The following is an 18,756-nucleotide window of genomic DNA, read 5'->3' as shown; positions in this document are numbered from 1 at the left end:
TTGTAAGACCAGCAAAGCTTGTAGCTAAGAGTCTGACTGGTGGAAGCAATTCATTTAGTGATCAGTAAATTGATTTTGATACTCTTGGGAGTTTTGAATGGAAAAATGTACTCAGAGAGGGTCATAGAAGCTGCAGCAATAGAAGAATTAGCTAAAGGGAAAAATAGACACAGAAGGCAGTAGAAATAAATGAGAAGTACACTTCTGAAAGGGTCAGAAGACCTGGTTCCCTAAACTGCTGTGCTTGACGACCTGCTTGCGGCAGTGAACGGTAGGGCCGTTCTCCTTAAGGCTGGAGTGTGCAGCTGTTGAGGTGTTTTCCGTGTTCACCTAGCTCTGGGTTTATCTTTATACTCAACCACCATCACCTGAGGTAATGCAAGCACAGCTCCATCCTTGCACCCAGAAAGAGCTGACTAGCACAGAGAAATGTGGATGTTAATTTTACCCACGAAGATAGGTGCTGCCTCATCTTAGAACAACAAGGAAAGGAAGGAAGGAAGAAGAGAAAAGCTGCTTAGAGTGGCAGCTGCCTCCTGTACTGTTTATTGTTTTGAGACTGTAGCATAGTATAACATTCGCTGCTTTGATGGGTCCAGGAGTTCAAGTGAATGAAAGCAAATATTCTTGTTTCCATACATCACTAACTAAATCAAGAACGTGAATAGGCTGAAGGCATTAAAAAGCTGATATAATTATGATAACCTTCTCTGGGGACTGCATCTCACAACTACCTGCTCTGTTGACTTGGAGTTCTTCTGTATCCTTAAATAAGTCTGATGTGGAGGCTGCCTCTCTCACTTCAGTGGAGATAGAAAAAAGCAGTCTGCGTCCCCAACAAAACTTGCTGCTAAGATTAAAGACGTACATCTAGTCCTGTTTATTCACTGCTCTCTGTGAAGACCAGTCTGTGGATGCATGGTTACCTTTACCAAGAGTACTCACTGCTAGTCAACAAATTATGACCAGGGTTTCAGAGACGTATAGCTCCAAGGACAGCAAACTAAAGCATCAGGAATGGACTATGGCCACTTTCCTCAAAAGAGAACAAGAGCAAGACAGTAAATTCTGAGTTGTACAGATCATTACTTTTATTGTATGTCTTTGAAAACAAAATTATTAATAACCATTTATTGAACCTTTAGCATGTGCCAGGCACATTCTAAGAGTTTTGCTTGAATTACTTTATTTGGTCCTCACGAGAATCCTTTGGGGTAGCTCCTGCTTGCATCCGCCGTGCTAGAGGTGAGGGGATGGGCATGGAGAGCTCAGGTGACCTCCCTGTTCAGCGTAGAGAGAAAGTGTTGGATTTGGGCATCCGGCCGGCGTCTTGACCACAGGGTCGCCCCCTGACTCGTGCCGGCCTGCTGCCATGCAGAGTGTGGGTGGGGGGTGCTCTGTGATCTGCTAGCTCTCTCACCCAGCAAAAGCCTGGGAAGGTTCTGATGTCTTAGCTTGTTCATTTTTGAATGAGATTGTCTTTCTTAACCTTAGGCTATTTTGAGGGTCAGGAGTGATCTGTTATTCTGGAAACTTTCAAACATGATACCAACATGAGATACTACAATTAGATAGTACAACCGGAAAAGGATTTTGTTTCCTTCATATAGATTCAGGCTCATTGTGTAAACGTGTTAGGGTGTATGGTTTAAGTCAGTAGGCGAGTCCCTGTGCTGATTTTGGGTGTTTCTGTAGAACAGTGCTTCTCGACCTTGGCAGCACCTAGGAATCACCTGATGTAAATGGGGTGAGAGGCTTAAAAGTTCTCCAGCTGATTCTAGTCCAGCAGCCCAGCTCAGGAGCCACCACGTTAGACACAGGCATTTAACTTTATAAACCTTTGGTCCTTTTTTCTTTCCTAAGAGATTATAACCAAAAATATATGCTAGATTTTACTGGTACTTTAAGGCTTATTTAAAAAGCAGTATAATTATATAAAGTATGACAACTCCCTTTATATAATTTTAAGTATTTCACGTGCCAGATGTTTTCTAAAGGAAGTTGTGTAATTTATATATATATATATATATATATTTTTTTTTTTTTTTTTTTTTTTTTTTTTGCGGTACGCGGGCCTCTCCCATTGTGGAGCACAGGCTCCGGACGCGCAGGCTCAGCGGCCATGGCTCACGGGCCCAGCCGCTCCGCGGCATGTGGGATCTTCCGGGACCGGGGCACGAACCCGTGTCCCCTGCATCGGCAGGCGGACTCAACCGCTGCACCACCAGGGAAGCCCTGTGTAGTATATTTTTGATAATTTAATAACTGGTGTGTGTCTCATTTTTCAGATTCCTAGAAAGTCTAAGCTGGCAGTTCACAGGAACATCAGAGATGACGAAGGCTTCATCATCAGGCATTTCGCAGGGGCGGTGTGCTATGAAACAGTGAGTATAACTTTCACCGGGAGAAAACCATTTGATGTTGAAGCTGCGCTGTGCAGTGTGGTAACATCTAGCCACATCTGGCTATTTAAAGTTAAGTAAAATTTAAAATTCAGTTCCTCAGTACGCCGGCCACATTTCACGTGCTTGCTGTCCCCACTGCCTGGTGGTGGCGATACTGGGCAGTACAGCTACAGAACATTTCCGCAACCTCAAAACAGTTCTATTGGACAACACCATGGTAAGGAATATTATCACAAGATGGACCGAATCATTCCTGTTTGCTTTATTTTTCAGACTCAATTTGTGGAAAAAAATAATGACGCTTTACATATGTCTCTTGAGTCCTTAATATGTGAATCCAGGGATAAATTTATCCGGGAGTTATTTGAATCATCCACAAATAACAACAAAGACACTAAACAAAAAGCAGGAAAACTTAGCTTCATCAGTGTGGGAAACAAGTTTAAGGTATTTGTGCTAAATGTATTACTTGAATTTTTTTCTTACTGCATTAAAATTGTAATTGTTTTATACTCTACAGTGGATAGTGTAGATCACTCTGAGAAATCTCATGAGTGAGATTCAAGAGCAGTCCCTGAACTGTTGCTGTTTGTATGCAGAATAACATAAGATAGGCATAGTCATTGACCATACGGAAACCTGGTAATTTTACGAACGTGCTCTTTCTTGGTTCTTTAACATGTCTGATTGCTTCTCCTCATGTTCTTGCTTCTGTTTACTGTCTGGTTGACCTTCAAACCTTCTCTTTCCCATGTGTTTTCTGTTTCCTTCCTCATTCAGCAGTTTTGTTTTAGCTGGAGTAGTCCAGCTCCAGATGGCTAGAGGGGACTAGTTGAGTTGAGAGAGGAAAAGCAGGCACTGCCAGGGGCTTCAGGTAAATGATCACCTTCGTGGACTCCTACTTACAGAGTGGCTGCCGTGTTAAAAAGAGCCCAGCTCGAGTTAATGATTTCATTTTGTAATTCATTTTTAACGTGTTTTCTCTCATAGTGCATTTTGGGTGTGCATATTACACTAAAATTTGATTAAAGCTTCTAAGAACTTCTGTAAAAGATAAATGCTTTGTGTGGCAAACCCTTCAAATTGCTTATTTGACGTTGAAGAACACTTCATTTGTTTCATTAATTTCGGATCAGGAATTTATTCTTTGGGGTCTAATAAGGAATTGTCACACGATGTGCCTTAGAAATGCAACACCGCTATTTGGTTCTAATTGCTGAGTATTTTGCATAGAAAAAGATAATTTAAAAACTTTGTGCCATGTTTAATGAATAAAAAATTATAATAAATAGATCAAAGAAATAGAATTAGTTTCTCTCTTATACATTTCCACAAAGTCTTTTTGTTCTGTTTACAAGAAAACTACATATGCCTTTCATTATGTGTACTTCAAATATTAAAAATGATGTAATTAGGAACAATATTTAAGACTCAGAATACTAGGATACTAACAGTGTAAGCTTCCTGAAATCCCTTGTGGATTGAAATGGGCTCTAAATAACTAACTTGATAAAATCATGTTTATAAAACAAAAGCTGAAACATAGATATAGGAGAATTCCGCTTATAACACATTTTTTCAAGGAACTGAATAAAAAGTTTTAAACTTTATTGTAAGTTATATTCATTAATTATGAGTTTCTTCTTCTCTTTACAGTACTCTTTCTCTTATTTGGATATTCTTAGATTCTTAAATAGACATAATGGTAACAGATTGGTTTAAAATAGTACATTAGCCTGAATGAAACGGATATCATTTATTAAGTATTTTCCTAGTGTGATATAGTAGTATTGCTGGCAAGAACATACTTGAAATTTTAGACGATATAAATAAAATAAAAAACATTCTTAAAATTCTTTGGACTAAGGTATTTTATGTTGAGACTTTAAGGGCCTTCAAATTGCTTATATGCAATACAATGTATTTTGCCCATCGAACTGCTTGAAAACTGTAACTAAAAGATGTAACATTGTTAATAATAAAATTTCAAAATGTTTTTATTGAGATACTTTGAAATGAAATATTAGTAGTAATTCTTATTTTTAAATATAGTAGAATAGCTCCTTAAATTCAAGTTCAAGTTATGGGAGGCAATAAAACAACACAGGCTAGCACTTACAGTAATACTTCAGTTATCGAACATGACCGAGAATCAGAAGTTTTCCACTGAAAAGTGACATTTTCAGGTTATTGAAGTTAGAACTCTTTTACTATTAGTGTTTTAGAAAAAGTAATTCTTTTTGATGAAAATCATATTCTTTTATTATATACATGAATAATTGTACGCTTTGAAATAAAAATAAAATACAAGTAAAGCATGCGTTGCATCAGGCTATTATGCCTTCTGGTCTTTGACCGCTGTTTTTTGGTAATTGACGTTCTTCCCTCTTCTCTCAGATGCTATAGTTTATTTCTGCTGCTTCTACTGACTTAACTTTTTGTCCATTTTTTGGGGCGAATACTGTGCTATGGATTAGGAAGCATGGGCTTTGTCACAGTTGTTTTCTTTCCAATTTGGTGGCTCTTACACTTGCTTTTCATTTGTGTGCTGGTCTAGACTGGTTGAGGTTGTCAGAACTCTGTCAAGCAGATCGGTGGGGTATGACTGTATTTTTCTAATCCAGTGAGAAATTCACTCCGTTTTTATAACTTAAGCCTATAATGTCTGAAGTGTACTGTAGCATCGCGAATAAGAGAATGAGCCTTGGTGTTAGGTCCTTGTTGGAGTCTTGGTTTTGCCATTACTAGCTCCCTGATCTTGGCAAGTGATTTATCTCTCTGGGCCTCAATGTTCTCACCTGTAAAATGAGTCTACTAATATATCCTTAATTAGAGCTGTGGTGCGGATTAAACATGATAATGCCCGTGAAAAGCTTTGAGCAGTGTCTGACTCATAGAAAGCATTCAGTAAAGTATACCTATTATTATTATTAAGTATAGCTGTGATTGAATAAATGTTAATTGAAGAATTAATTAGTTAATTTCTCTTTTGTTAAGTAGTACAATAAGCATCCCAGTATAAAATCAGTATAACAATTTAAATAATTTACTTTGCAGAGACGTAAAGCAAATGCATGATTTTAATGTACTGAACCAGAGTACATTAAAATCACTTAATATTATTAAGCAAAGGAAAGGTCCGTAACTACTTGTACTGTCCATTGTGAAACTTTTTCTTGAGAAAATTGTCCTAGCCTTTAAAAATAATTGAAATGTGAAGTTTTAAAATAGTTGAGAGGGTTTCTACAGGTAGGCAGGTCAGTTTCATTTATGAAAGGTGTTATATAAAACAATCCTAATACATAGCATTAGTGTATATTTTAAACACGTTTTCATTCTTAATGGAGCGTGACACAAGCTACACCCAGCTTGCCACGAGTTCACATACTGCTCCGTTGATCCCTTATTGAATGCATCCCCATCATTTTCATTTACTTCTTGCATTGCCTGTATACTTTTTCCTTATTCACCCCACCTGCAAGTGTGCATGTATGTTTTCTAGTATTGCTAATTTTCAGTCTTTTAATTGTGTAAGTTCTGTATAAGTAAAATAAGTTATTGTCCTTGGCATCATATATCAGCCATACATTTCTGCATGTTACTATCTGTTAAAGAGATTGTGTACCAGAAGCTGTTAAATTGTAATGTGTTATATATATCAGTGTTATTGCATGTTATTTTATTCTAATGTTGAAAAGCTAATATTTACTTATGGTATTACGTACTTTTGCTCTTTGAAATAATGAAGTGATTTCCTTTCTTCTACAGACACAGTTAAATTTGCTTCTGGATAAACTTCGAAGTACTGTGAGTATACTTAAAAAAAAAACCCACAGGGTTTTTTGTTTGCTTGTTGTTGTTGTTTTTTCCGGCTGTGCCGCAAGGCACGTGGGATCTCAGTTCCCCGACCAGGGATTGAACCTGTGCCCCCTGCACTGGAAGTTCCGAGTCTTAACCACGGGACTGCCAGGGAAGTCTTCAAAAACAGGGTTTTTAAATGGTCCTCTTAAACTATTATTAGTAATTACTCAAATAAGCACAGTAAACCTGGAATAATTAGAAATTCATTTTAAACCAAATTTCATCATTTAAAAAAATCAGTTTTTAAAATGGTTGTCATTTCGGTTAGTTTTTTTCTGAAGAAGGATCAAATATATATGTGCGGTCAAATTGTTTTATAAATATATAGAATTCTCTGGATGTTATTAAGATTATCCTGTAGCTTCAGGAAAGTGAAAATAATTGGTTATCATAGGGAAGGAAAATGTATTTTTTAGGATTAAAGATAACACATGTAATTCATTTTCATTTTATTACTCTGGTGGTAACATTCTCTAACATGACAGTGCTGATATGGAAAAATATGGACATAATATTTTTATGCCCTATTATAGTGGCAATATTTCCTAGGAGCCTTTTTATTAACCAGACATTTTAATTCTCTCTGTTTGTTAAAGAAAAATTCACCATAGAAAGAAATTTGATACATCGGTTATATAAATGAGGCATGATTTCAAAAGAAGACTTATTTTTTTTTTTTATTTCTTTTCATTTTTTTTGGTACGTGGGCCTCTCACTGTTGTGGCCTCACCGGTTGCAGAGCACAGGCTCCGGACTCGCAGGCTCAGCAGCCATGGCTCACGGGCCTAGTCGCTCCGCGGCATGTGGGATCTTCCCAGGCCAGGGCACGAACCCATGTTCCCTGCATCGCAAGGCAGACTCTCAACCACTGCGCCACCAGGGAAGCCCGAGAAGACTTATTTTTTAAGCAAATCCACAGAACTTAACTGATTACTCTTTTCATGTAGTCATTTGAAAGCCAAATATTTATTGTCTCTGTGCTATTATTGCTTAACTTATTGTTAGATTTGTTTTGAAGCCGTTAAGAAATTCTTTTAACTATCCTCATTGTTTGCAAATATTTCTCTCTTAAGGACAGACCTTTAAAAACCAAGTCTGATGAGGAGGTATTTTATTTTTATCACCCAAATATAATGCTACTGTAAAATGATTAGATTATATTTGTGATTTTTAAAAAAGGCATTTCTAAAAAGTGTTCTAAAAGTGTTTGCAGTGAGCATCATTGTTGACATTAACTGTTCAGTTTTGCAAGGTGGCTACTTGGAAGCGAAGCTGTTATTTGGATGTCTAGTGTATTAGCTTCAGTTCCCAACAGTTTCACTGGGTACATAGCAGTATTGTCTCAGTCTCATTCAGCAAAAATCTGATAACGGGTTGTTAATGAATGCCTTTAAGCTTTTTAAAATACATATCGTTTAACAAACAAAACTTTAAAATGTGCAGTGGTACAGCTCAGGGACCTGCTGTATGTCTTTAAAATAGAATGGTGAGAAAGGTTGACTTTTTTTTTTTTTTTTTAGCACTTTGGCCTAAATTTTAAGAGGCATAATTTTATACCATCTTATCATAGGGCAATTTTCTTATCACAGAAACACAGCATATAAATATATTTAAATGTAGAATAAAATCACATGTATGTCATGCTGTGAAATGTATTGTTTAAATATGTTGAAATATTTTACTAGGAGAGACTTTTCTTTTTACAATAACGGTTTTTTGGCACTCTAAAATGTATCTTTCTAATATTAGTATATAAATGCTTTACATTATAAAAGTATGCTAATGGTCTTAAGTTCCTTAGTGATTATTTTAAAAGAGGTTCAGGGCTTCCCTGGTGGCACAGTGGTTGAGAATCTGCCTGCCAATGCAGGGGACACGGGTTCGAGCCCTGCTCTGGGAAGATCCCACATGCCGCGGAGCAACTGGGCCCGTGAGCCACAACTACTGAGCCTGCGCATCTGGAACCTGTGCTCTGCAACAAGAGAGGCCACGATAGTGAGAGGCCCGCACACCGCGATGAAGAGTGGCCCCCGCTCGCCGCAACTAGAGAAAGCCCTCGCACAGAAACGAAGACCCAACACAGCCAAGGATAAATAAATTAATTAATTAATTAATTTAAAAAAAAGAGGTTCAGAAGTTAATGATAATATGCTCTGAAAGTAGCTGGTATTCATAGAAATAGAAAAATAAGAATGCTATATGGATCATTTTTAAAAGTACCTTTATTATTCTAGGGAGCAAGCTTTATTCGTTGTATCAAGCCTAATTTAAAGATGACAAGCCACGACTTTGAAGGAGCTCAAATTTTGTCTCAACTTCAATGTTCAGGTATTTCTCTATTTTTGTAATCTATATCGGGGTGTGTCGAGAGTCTTAGTTCAAATAAAATTTAATATATGCAGTGTTTTCAAATAATTCACAACTATCTTGATTATTTTAAGTGTGGTAAGACTTTTATATTTCCTTTATTTATGAGAAAAGAAGGGCTAACAAATTATTTGAGCAGTATTGGCGTAGATGTTTTACATCATTGAGGTAAAATTTATAAAAACTCTTCAGCTGCGAACCCAGGTCTCCCTTCGTGGATGCTTTCCATGGCCTTCTCAGTCCTGCAGCGGTTCGTTCCCACGTAACTGGGTCAGGCGGCGGGTTTTGGTGTCCTTTTTTTTTTTTTTAATTAATTAAATTTATTTTTACTTTTGTCTGTGTTGGGTCTTCGTTGCTTTGCACAGGCTTTCTTTAGTTGTCGCGGTGAGCGGGGGCTACTCTTCGTTGCAGTGCGTGGGCCTCTCATTGCAGGGGCTTCTCTTGTCGCGGAGCACTGGCTCTAGGCATGCGGGCTTCAGTAGTTGCAGCACTGGGGCTCAGTAGTTGTGACTCGCGAGCTCTAGAGTGCAGGCTCAGTAGTTGTGGCGCACAGGCTTAGTTGCTCTGTGGCATGTGGGATCTTCCTGGACCAGGGCTTGAACCCGTGTCCCCTACATTGGCAGGCGGATTCTTAACCGCTGTGCCACCAGGGAAGTCCGGTTTTGATGTCCGTGCTTCCCACTCCACTACTTGTAAAACAAAAGAAAAAAAAATCAACACAATACCCTCGGCTTCTGTGGAACTTTTCTGCACTTGGTTAAACTATCACTTTCTACCCCTCGCCCGGCCACATTCTGCCTGTGCTTAGTCATCCAAGTCTTGGGCCCTGGACTCCCTGTTTTCCTTCCCCGTGCCCATCGTCCATCCCTCCCACACCACCCCTGCCTGTCCCGCTGATTCAGGCCTGGGACACTTCCGGAAACTCTCTTGCCTCCCCGACTCCTTATCTTGCTTCCCTTAGAGGCAGATTTATTAGAAAGCTACTGGTCGCTTTAGCTTCAGGGTGCCTTATTTAAATGAGTTCCTCGCAAAACCCTGAACCTGATTTTGTACGCTTTTGTAATAATTTCATACTTTTTTTTCTTAAAGTGCCCTCCCCTAATTATATAAGCTTTGGGCTCCCCACAGCTACATCTACCCTTGACCCTTCTCACAAAACCTTAGCAGTTTGTGAATCTAGTTTTGTCCTTTGTCCTCATCTGCACAGAGAAAGTGGGCAAGATAGATTGGCACTGTTACAAATTCATGATTACTAACCTTCAAAGGGCTCGCATTACCCGCCCCACCAAGTTTCCCTGGCCAGCAGGTTCTGTTTCTCCCTGGACCCGTCAGACCCACCTTGCTCTGCTCAAGTCTCTGAGCTTCTGCTAACAGGCAGCCTCACCTCTTTTTACTAAAAAGCTGAAAGCCTTACCTGTGTGCTACCAAACACTTCTTCTACCTGCACAACTGCCCTCCTGGTAGAAAGGAGGAAGTGCCTCTCTTCCTCATTGAGACTGTAGTTCTTTGGATCTATCCCTTCCTGCCTTTTCATTAATCCCATTGTATTGAAGCTCTGAGACGGTTTCAATCCCATCAAAACTTCATCTTCGGGCTTCCCCGGTGGCGCAGTGGTTGAGAGTCCGCCTGCCGATGCAGGGGACGCGGGTTCGTGCCCCGGTCCGGGAAGATCCCACATGCCACGGAGCATCTGGGCCCGTGAGCCATGGCTACTGAGCCTGCGCGTCTGGAGCCTGTGCCCCGCAGCGGGAGAGGCCACAGCAGTGAGAGGCCTGTGTACCGCAAAAAACAAAAACAAAAACAAACAAAAAAACACCTCATCTTCACTCCCTCTCACGGACATTCCCGTCCAGCTGCCTCCCTATCTCTGGCCTCACTTTCTTTTCTCCAGTTTTTGCTTTTCTCTCCAAGAATATTCTCTTCTTGCTTTCACAGTGTCCTGCCTTCCACTTGCTCTTTAACCTGAGTGAATTCAGTTTCCAACAAAATAATTCTTGATAAGGTTTCCAGTGATTCCCTTGACCCTGAATCACACGTTTCCTCAGACCCTCATCTCAGTGGAGTCCAGCAGCATTTGCCTCTACCCCATCCCCATAACATAGCCTTTCCTCAGCGCCTAAAACAGCGTGTGTCCCTGCCTCTCCTTTGAATTCTCTGGCCATTCCTGCCTCCTCTGCAGGGTCATCTTCTACCTAGATATTATTTGTTAGAGTTTTTTAAGCTCTGGGTTAGGCCTGTTCTCCTTCTCGCTCTTGATCAGTGCTGTTCGGTATAACTTTCCATGGAGGTGGACATATTCTAGGCCTGTGTTGTCCAGTATGGTAGCCACTAGATACTTGTGGCTACTGAGCTCTTGAAATGTGACTAGTATGACTTAGGTACTGAATTTTTAATTTGTATTTAATTTTAATTTTTTAAAATTTAAATATAAATAGTCACATGTGGCTAGTGCAGCTACAGAGCCTGTGCCTAGCAACGGTCACACTGGACAACCTAGCTACATATTCTCAATCTAAGTCTCCCCAAGGACCTTTTATATGACCTAAAGAGTGTGTCTTTTACTCCTCCAGATTTACTGAGGTATGATTGACATATAACATTGTGCAGGTCCAAGTTGTGCAATGTGTTGACTTGATACGCTAACGTATTGTAAAAGGATTGCCACCATAGTGTTAGCTCAGAGTCCCGTGAGGTAATATAATTACCATTGCTTGCTTGTTGGGAGAACGTTTAAGGTCTACTCTCCTAGTAGACAGTGAGCCTTAGTGCTCCCTAATCCAAGCTGTCACCGTCTTTCACCTGGCTTTTTGCTGAAGTTTCCTAAGTATTCTCCTCACATCTGCTCGGTCTGTTCTTCACATACATCCAGAACTAGTGCTTTACAGCTCAAATCTGAGCATGTCTTTTTACTGCTTAAAATGCTGCAGTGGCTTCTGATTATGATTAGGGTAAAGAGCAGAGTCCTCGTAGCTTGTGAGGCCCCGTATGGTCTGGCCCGTGTGTCTGTAACCTCCTCTGTTTTCTCTCTCTCCTCTCCATTCTCCAGTCACTCCGGCCTTTGCGTTAGTTCCTTAAATGCTCCGTATTCCCTCTGTTCCCGGGGCCTGTGCACATGCTGCTTCCCATATGAGAAGCTCTTATCTCCCCTTTGTCTTATTTTTCACATTTGCGCTCGGTTGTCGTTTCTTTATGGAAGCCCCCAACTAGGAAGGGGGCCTGAGTAAAGGGTGCCTAGCACCATCATTTCACAGTCATAAATTTTATTTATTTTCTCCTTTCTCTAATCTGTAAACCTCTCGAGGGCAGAAACTGTGTCTGTTTTGGCTTGTATGCATGTTCCCGCTTCCTGGCAACGCAAAGCATGTACTAGACTTAGTAAATATTTGTTGAATGAAATGCACAGTCTAGGAAATAAAAAGATTTATTTGTGACTAACTTTAACAAATACTAGAAAGTTAAATAAGTGATGTCTGTTTTATTCCTACATATGTATAGATGTATTTTTGTAATATTTTCTTCAGATCATTTTTACTTTGACTATTTTTCTCATTTGAATTTCTCTTTACGATTTGTTTAGCCTAATATAATGTCATTTATTTCCTAAGTGAGCATCCAGTGTCCTGGCAAGTCAAGTGTGTTTAGATTTAGCTATATATACCATTAGATTAGCAGAGTGTGGGCTCACTGATGCTTTAGCTGGGATTCCTCTTTCAGTAAGCAGTGTATTTTAACATGTTAAGATCTGTTGGCAGTTTAATAGATGCCACCAATTCATAATAGTCTGATTTTTTTTATAGTACTTATAATAGTAAAATGGCATAGAATTGGTTCCAGTTATGTGGCTAGGTAATGAGAAAAAGCAAAAAATACCAATAACTGGTGGAAAGAAAAATAATTATGAAGTTTTCTAAAAAAAAAATGACATTTAAGATTTGATTTCTGTAATACTTTGCCTTTCCATTTCTGTTTTTTTCCAATTTAAGGAGAATTAATTAATTGAGGACAGCTTTTACTAAAGTGTCTATCTTCTGATCAGCCAACCCCAGGGCAAAGTGGGGGAAAGTGAGAGAAGGCGGGTCTTCTTTCTTTAACCTCCCCCCGTCTGTGGTAGCAAAGAGGGGTTCTGAGGATGACCAGCCGGGACTGCAAACCTGGCTCTTCACCAGACTCCCTGAGGAAGCTCTTCACCAAACTCCCCGAGGAAGAGCCAGGCCATGGGAATCTCTAGAAGGGAGAGTACTTGGTTTGGTGATTTTTACTTTTTTTAAGCATCAAAAGATCTTTAGTGTAAATTAGCTTTAAGTGTGGAGAAAGCAGCCTTAGACTTGGTAATTTGTTAAGCTCCATGAAATTCTTAATGTACTTCTGTGAGCCTAGTTGTCTGCAGCTACAGGGCAAGCCAAGGGACTCAGAGGTTGGGATGCACACATTTCTAAGGGTACTTGTTTTTTTGATATAAATAAAATGGGCAACAATTGTGACAATATCAACCAAACCTTACTTTTATTTCTCCAAGCAGAACCAAAAACTAAATCTAGATCTGAACTCTCCATAGGAATAATTGCGTTTATATGTTCCATTATATTGTATTAAATTTAATTTAATATTATGTTTAATTTAATACTAAACTTTGTTTAATTATAATACATATGTTATACATTATAGTATTATATATAAATTATCTATTGCATATAATATATATTTATTATATTTAAGTTATAATAGCTATATATGTTCACTGTAATAAAAATGAAATGGTACAGAATAATATAAGTAAAAAGAAGTCTCACTTCTCAGGGGTGACCATTTAACTCTGTGTCTTGGACATATTTTTCATACTTGTTAAACCTCTGCCCAGTTATTTTTAATAAATCTATCATATTCTATCATATGGTTATAACATAATTTAATTGTTATTAAATTATTGGAATAACATAATTAATATTTAAGTGATTTCTGTGTTTTCTGTTACCAACAGTGACCCAGTGAACATGTAGAGACCTTCTCTGTGCATATCTTTGCCCACATACGTGACAAGTTGTAGGATAGATTCATCAAAGTGGAAAATAGTCAAAGGGATAGATATCTGTTATTAACACTTAATATTAATTTAGTAATATAAATAAATATTCCAAACTGCCATCTGAAATGGTTGCACTGGTTTACTCTCCCACTAAGAATGTGTTCTCCGTTTGCTTGAAGCACTGGTGAGAATCGGGGAATGTGTTTGACTTTGTGTTGGAGACTCTTACCGGGAATCTTGTTCCAAAAGCAACCTCAGGACTTGGAAAATAGCCTAATGCAGGTCTTTGCCTTGTATACCGCGATTGTGACACAAAGGGTTCCAGCAGAAAAAAAAGATACAAACTACATTTGAATTTTTTAGAGACCAGTCGTTTGTCTCTAGAGAATAGTTGGTCAAGCTAGTTTTCGATGAAATTTGGCTACAGTAGTTTTTAGGTGGTGGGTAAGCTGGGACATATTGAGTATAAGTATGATATTTTCTATGTAATATTTCATTGCTGATAATTTCTGTAAATTACCCCTTTTAATTTATAAAATTCTTTGATCATTTTCAAGTTATCCTTGGACTTGTGCACAGTGATTGGCAGTAAAACTTCTGTTTGTTTATGAATGTAGGTATGGTGTCTGTTTTGGACTTGATGCAGGGCGGTTTCCCATCGCGAGCTTCATTTCACGAACTCTACAACATGTATAAAAAGTATATGCCAGATAAACTCGCAAGATTAGATCCAAGACTATTTTGTAAGGTACAAACGCTACCTAAATTGAGATATCTTAGCTATAAACTGTCTTTCTTATTAATTCCTAATTGGCATTTAAATTTCATTTTTCAGGCTCTTTTTAAAGCTTTGGGCTTAAATGAAATCGACTACAAGTTTGGGTTAACAAAAGTATTTTTTAGACCTGGCAAGGTAAGTACCTTTTTATTTTAAACTTTAACATAATTAATATGGATAGTCGGAGTCAGTGAATATTTTTAAGTGTTCAGTGATTTATGTTATTCTTAAAGAGCATGCATATGTGTGTGATACACATACACACAATTTTCCCACTGGTGAGAAGTTTACACTGTATAGTACTCTGTACAGGGTTCTGTTTTTTTTTTTTCAGCTTTGGAAGTATTGGAATCTGAGGATTGTTTAGTTGAATTTTTTACTTAAATTCAAAATTACTTAAATAAGGGTTAACCTGAGATGCTTCTGTTTTAAACAAGTTGAAAGCTTTTCTAAAACATATTCAGTCTTCAATAATTAAAAAATTCACAATACTTTTGAGTCTTCATTGTGAGAATGAGATCTATTAGAGCTTGATAGATGTGTAACATACAGAAAATTGGACAGGAGTCTGTGCTGACTTCTATCAAATCGTAGAAGGAATGACTGTATAAATACTTCTGTATGTAACATAATTTTCTTCGGCTACCCATAGTTTTAGTATTTACAGATTCTTGTACTAGTCCTGTACTAGGATACAAAATGGAGTTATAGAATATTTCATAACTAAATATATACAATACAGAAATACTTAAATGCTCTTCACAATCTGTTCATAATATTTTCACCATTCCTGACTCCTTTAATATTGATTGAACATTGCATTCTCATAATTTTAAACACAATTGTTATTATATAATAGACAACTATACTTGTTTGACTTAGCAAAATCGTTAATAAATATCTCTGGTTCCTTGAAGGCTAAATTAATCATAATAAATAAATCTGATTTCACATCTTGGGGCATGAAATGAAATCTGTGTAATGCATTACCAAATGTATGCACTTTCCTGTGAATATTTTTACTGCAGAGAACTTATATGATCTCCTATAAAAGAAAAAAAGTTAAGAATATAAGTATTCATAGTTGGCTTAGCTGTAATCACACGTATTTATCATAAACTCAACATTTCTCCTTTCAGGACTGTAGTAATTATTTTAGAATTAAGAGCTTGGTAGAGAAAGCACTTGGTCTTATTTGCCTCTAGAAAAATTAATCAGTCAGAAGGATACAGTGAAAGCGCAAGGCAGATTTTCAAAGATCTTTAATCTCATTATATTACCTTTAATTTAATTTCGATTATAAGAAGCTGTTATTTTGATAGATGTGTGACATCTTCAATATACTGTAGTGGGATATTTGGTAAAGGATAGAAATCAATATGTAATTCGGTGGTAAATTGTGGAAATAATGCATTTTCTTATTTAATAACCTTGTAGATGTTTTATTTGTGTTGTGTGTCTCTTAGTAGCAGTTTCTTATCTCTGACCAAAATAAAGGTGGGGATTGGGCGAGACACAGTAGTTTTGGTGGTACCTGATTTTATAGAGCTGACCTTCACTTCTCCAGTGATCTCAGAATATGGATGAGCCAGTTCAGAGAGACAGTAGACCTTTTTTTCATTATTTTTTCCATAAAACCTTTTGGCTAACCATCTGCAGTGGTCATTTAAGATTCTTTTTCTCCTTTTCCTATTGAGTCTGCTAACTAGCAGCGAGTAACCCCCGCAGCCCAACCACTGCAAAAAAGATCCTGGAGGAAGGAGGAGAAAGACAGCAAAATTCAGCCAAGTGTGCTTGGGTTTGCTGTGTACCCCACTGAGACATGTCTGTGTAATAGGCTTGTGACCACTTCCAGAAAGCTAGATTTTGGATTTGAGTTACAGTTATTTTGTATCTCTCTGTGTGTTTAAACACATCTATCTGTCTTTTGATACTGTTAGCCAATGACTTTATCTCCTAGTTTGCAGAATTTGACCAGATTATGAAGTCCGACCCTGACCACTTAGCAGAGCTGGTCAAGAGGGTCAATCACTGGCTCATCTGCAGTCGCTGGAAGAAGGTTCAGTGGTGCTCACTGTCTGTCATCAAACGTAGGTGTTTCCTTCCACTCCGAGATACGCAATTATTTTGGAAATGAACTGGTTTGTGGAATGTTATACATTTGTCTCAGTGGTGAGCGCTAGACAACAGGGACCGTGTCGCTTATTCAGGCTGTGTCCCTGGTTCCTCCCCTAACGCCTTACATGTAGTATGTAATAAATTAGTACCTGTGGACTTTTCTTTATTAAGTTTTTTGAGTGTATGATACTTACCTTCTTTAATTGAATGCATTATATGATAATTAACTTCATCACGACCTTAAAAAAAACCCAGAACTCACTATCTTGATTCTTCCCCCCTCCCCTCCTTTCCTCTCCCTTTCTCCCCTGCTCCCCACACCGTACCCCAGTCTCTCAGACTAAAACCAGAACTTTTCTTTCCGCCCCCATGGCATCACCAGAATACACACGCTAAAAGTGTCCCAGTCGTAATTGTTTCTTCTTGTCCCTGGAATCATGCCAGTCAGCAAGCTCTGTCGATTCCCCCTCCAGACACTGTACATTCTTTACTCTTTATTGCCACTGCCTTACTGGAGCCCCTCTCCCCAGCCTGCATGGTAACTTCAGTGGCTCCCAGACTGGTTTTCCTGGCTTCCCAGACTTATCTTCCCAGAGTCTCTAACTAAAAGCCTTTGATTACAGCTTCCTTTCATAAAGGGCAAAGTCTAAAGTCTTAAAATATTGTAGCAACTACTTATCTCTGACCCAAAACAAGGACGAGGGACAGAATAATTTTGGGTTACCTGATGGTCTGTAGCAAACCTTTAGTTGTAGGGAGTATCGTTAGTAACTTGGTTAAATTTATAATCCCCCGCCCCAGCCATACCCTCCACGGTACCTGGAACAGTGCTAGGCACGTGAAGAGGGTTCAGTACACTGCTGCTTATTAATAAAAAAACATTCCTTTGACCTAATGAAAAGGAATCGTGCAAGCAACGTGCATGCTATCATGAGGTCTTTTGTTAGTCAATTGTGATATAAATAAAAACAAAACTATAATAATAATACAAAGACAACAGAAGGTCTTTTCCCATCACTTTCCAAGTGAAATATGAACATTCTTGTCACTATAGTTAAATGCCTTCAGCTTTAAACATTGCATTGTGATGGAAAACATATTATATTAAAATTATTTCTACTGTACTATTCGTTTGTGGACTGTGTTGTGCAGTGGTCAAGTCAGTAAGTAGACAGGATCTTTGCAGCGTGTTAATGGGGAACCTCTGAAAAAAATATCTCCGGGTCAGATCAGTCTCGGATATCGACTAACTGAAGTTAAGCAGAGTCCTTTATTGTAGGATTCTTAGAGGCCTCGCTCAGTATGTTCATTGTGAATCTCCAGAAGGAGGTGTAGCGCATAGCTTTTCCTGAGTTCATTTGACAGGTGAATCCTTTTTTCAAGACACGCCTGTTAACATTTCCTAGACCAGTATTACCTAAGACAATTTGGGACGCATTCATGTAGCGTAACGAGGAGATAATATATTTAAAATGTACACCTAGCCATATACATGATATGCTTTTTATTTTAAGAAGTATAAAGAACTAAAGAAATGTTAAACTTGCCAGTTTTGATGTCTGATATAATATGTTCATCAAGATTTTGTGTTCTTGAGAATTGCTTTGTGGAAATGAATGGTTTTTAAAAATCCTGTATGTCTGATTTAAAGTAAATAATTTTCTGTCATTATATTTTCCTCTTACACATAGTGAAAAACAAAATAAAATATCGAGCTGAAGCTTGCATTAAAATGCAGAAAACTGTTCGAATGTGGCTTTGCAAAAGACGACACAAACCTCGGTAAGATGAATAGAGCCTAAAGAATCCAAAAAACCTATTTACCCTAATATAACATGGCATAAAGTCATAATGAAGAGCAGTTTGCATACTCACAGAGTTTCCTTTTTTCTCATGTTCTTTGTAAAAGATGTATTAGTCTGTTATTCATGTTATTTATTGGACATTAGTTAATTAATTGCTTCATTAATTCATTACTTGCCTCATTCTATAAAAGGATTTGAAGTAGCTTAGAAAAATGTAAACGCTGTAAAAGGTTGAAAGAAGCTGTTTTATTCTGATTATTTTAGTGACTTCAGTTTATTGATAAATGTCAAATTGACATTGTTTTTAAAAACATCTCATTAATATTTTGACCATAATTTTCAAGATTACCTGTAGGAATTATATTGTCTCACTGTCAGTTTAGTCTCTACTTCTTACTT

The 18,756-nt window shown here is 38.0% G+C and overlaps 1 protein-coding gene across 7 annotated transcripts in view; it reads left to right on the top strand.

Moving 5' to 3' along the window:
* Window positions 1–18,756, top strand: part of MYO6 (myosin VI) — a 115,057-nt gene that overhangs the window by 73,662 nt on the left and 22,639 nt on the right. For all 7 annotated transcript variants that reach the window (XM_065889167.1, XM_065889166.1, XM_065889165.1 and 4 more), the window contains 8 exons: window positions 2,289–2,384; window positions 2,679–2,852; window positions 6,174–6,212; window positions 8,501–8,594; window positions 14,274–14,404; window positions 14,492–14,569; window positions 16,395–16,524; window positions 18,244–18,334. In XM_065889167.1, coding sequence (XP_065745239.1) covers window positions 2,289–2,384; window positions 2,679–2,852; window positions 6,174–6,212; window positions 8,501–8,594; window positions 14,274–14,404; window positions 14,492–14,569; window positions 16,395–16,524; window positions 18,244–18,334 — 833 coding nt within the window. The remainder of the gene's footprint in view (window positions 1–2,288; window positions 2,385–2,678; window positions 2,853–6,173; window positions 6,213–8,500; window positions 8,595–14,273; window positions 14,405–14,491; window positions 14,570–16,394; window positions 16,525–18,243; window positions 18,335–18,756) is intronic.

The sequence above is a fragment of the Phocoena phocoena genome, chromosome 12 (assembly GCF_963924675.1).
Source record: "Phocoena phocoena chromosome 12, mPhoPho1.1, whole genome shotgun sequence".
Lineage (NCBI taxonomy): Eukaryota > Metazoa > Chordata > Mammalia > Artiodactyla > Phocoenidae > Phocoena > Phocoena phocoena.
The sequence above is the reverse complement of the archived record's forward strand: the minus strand, read 5'-3'. Positions and strand labels throughout refer to the sequence as shown.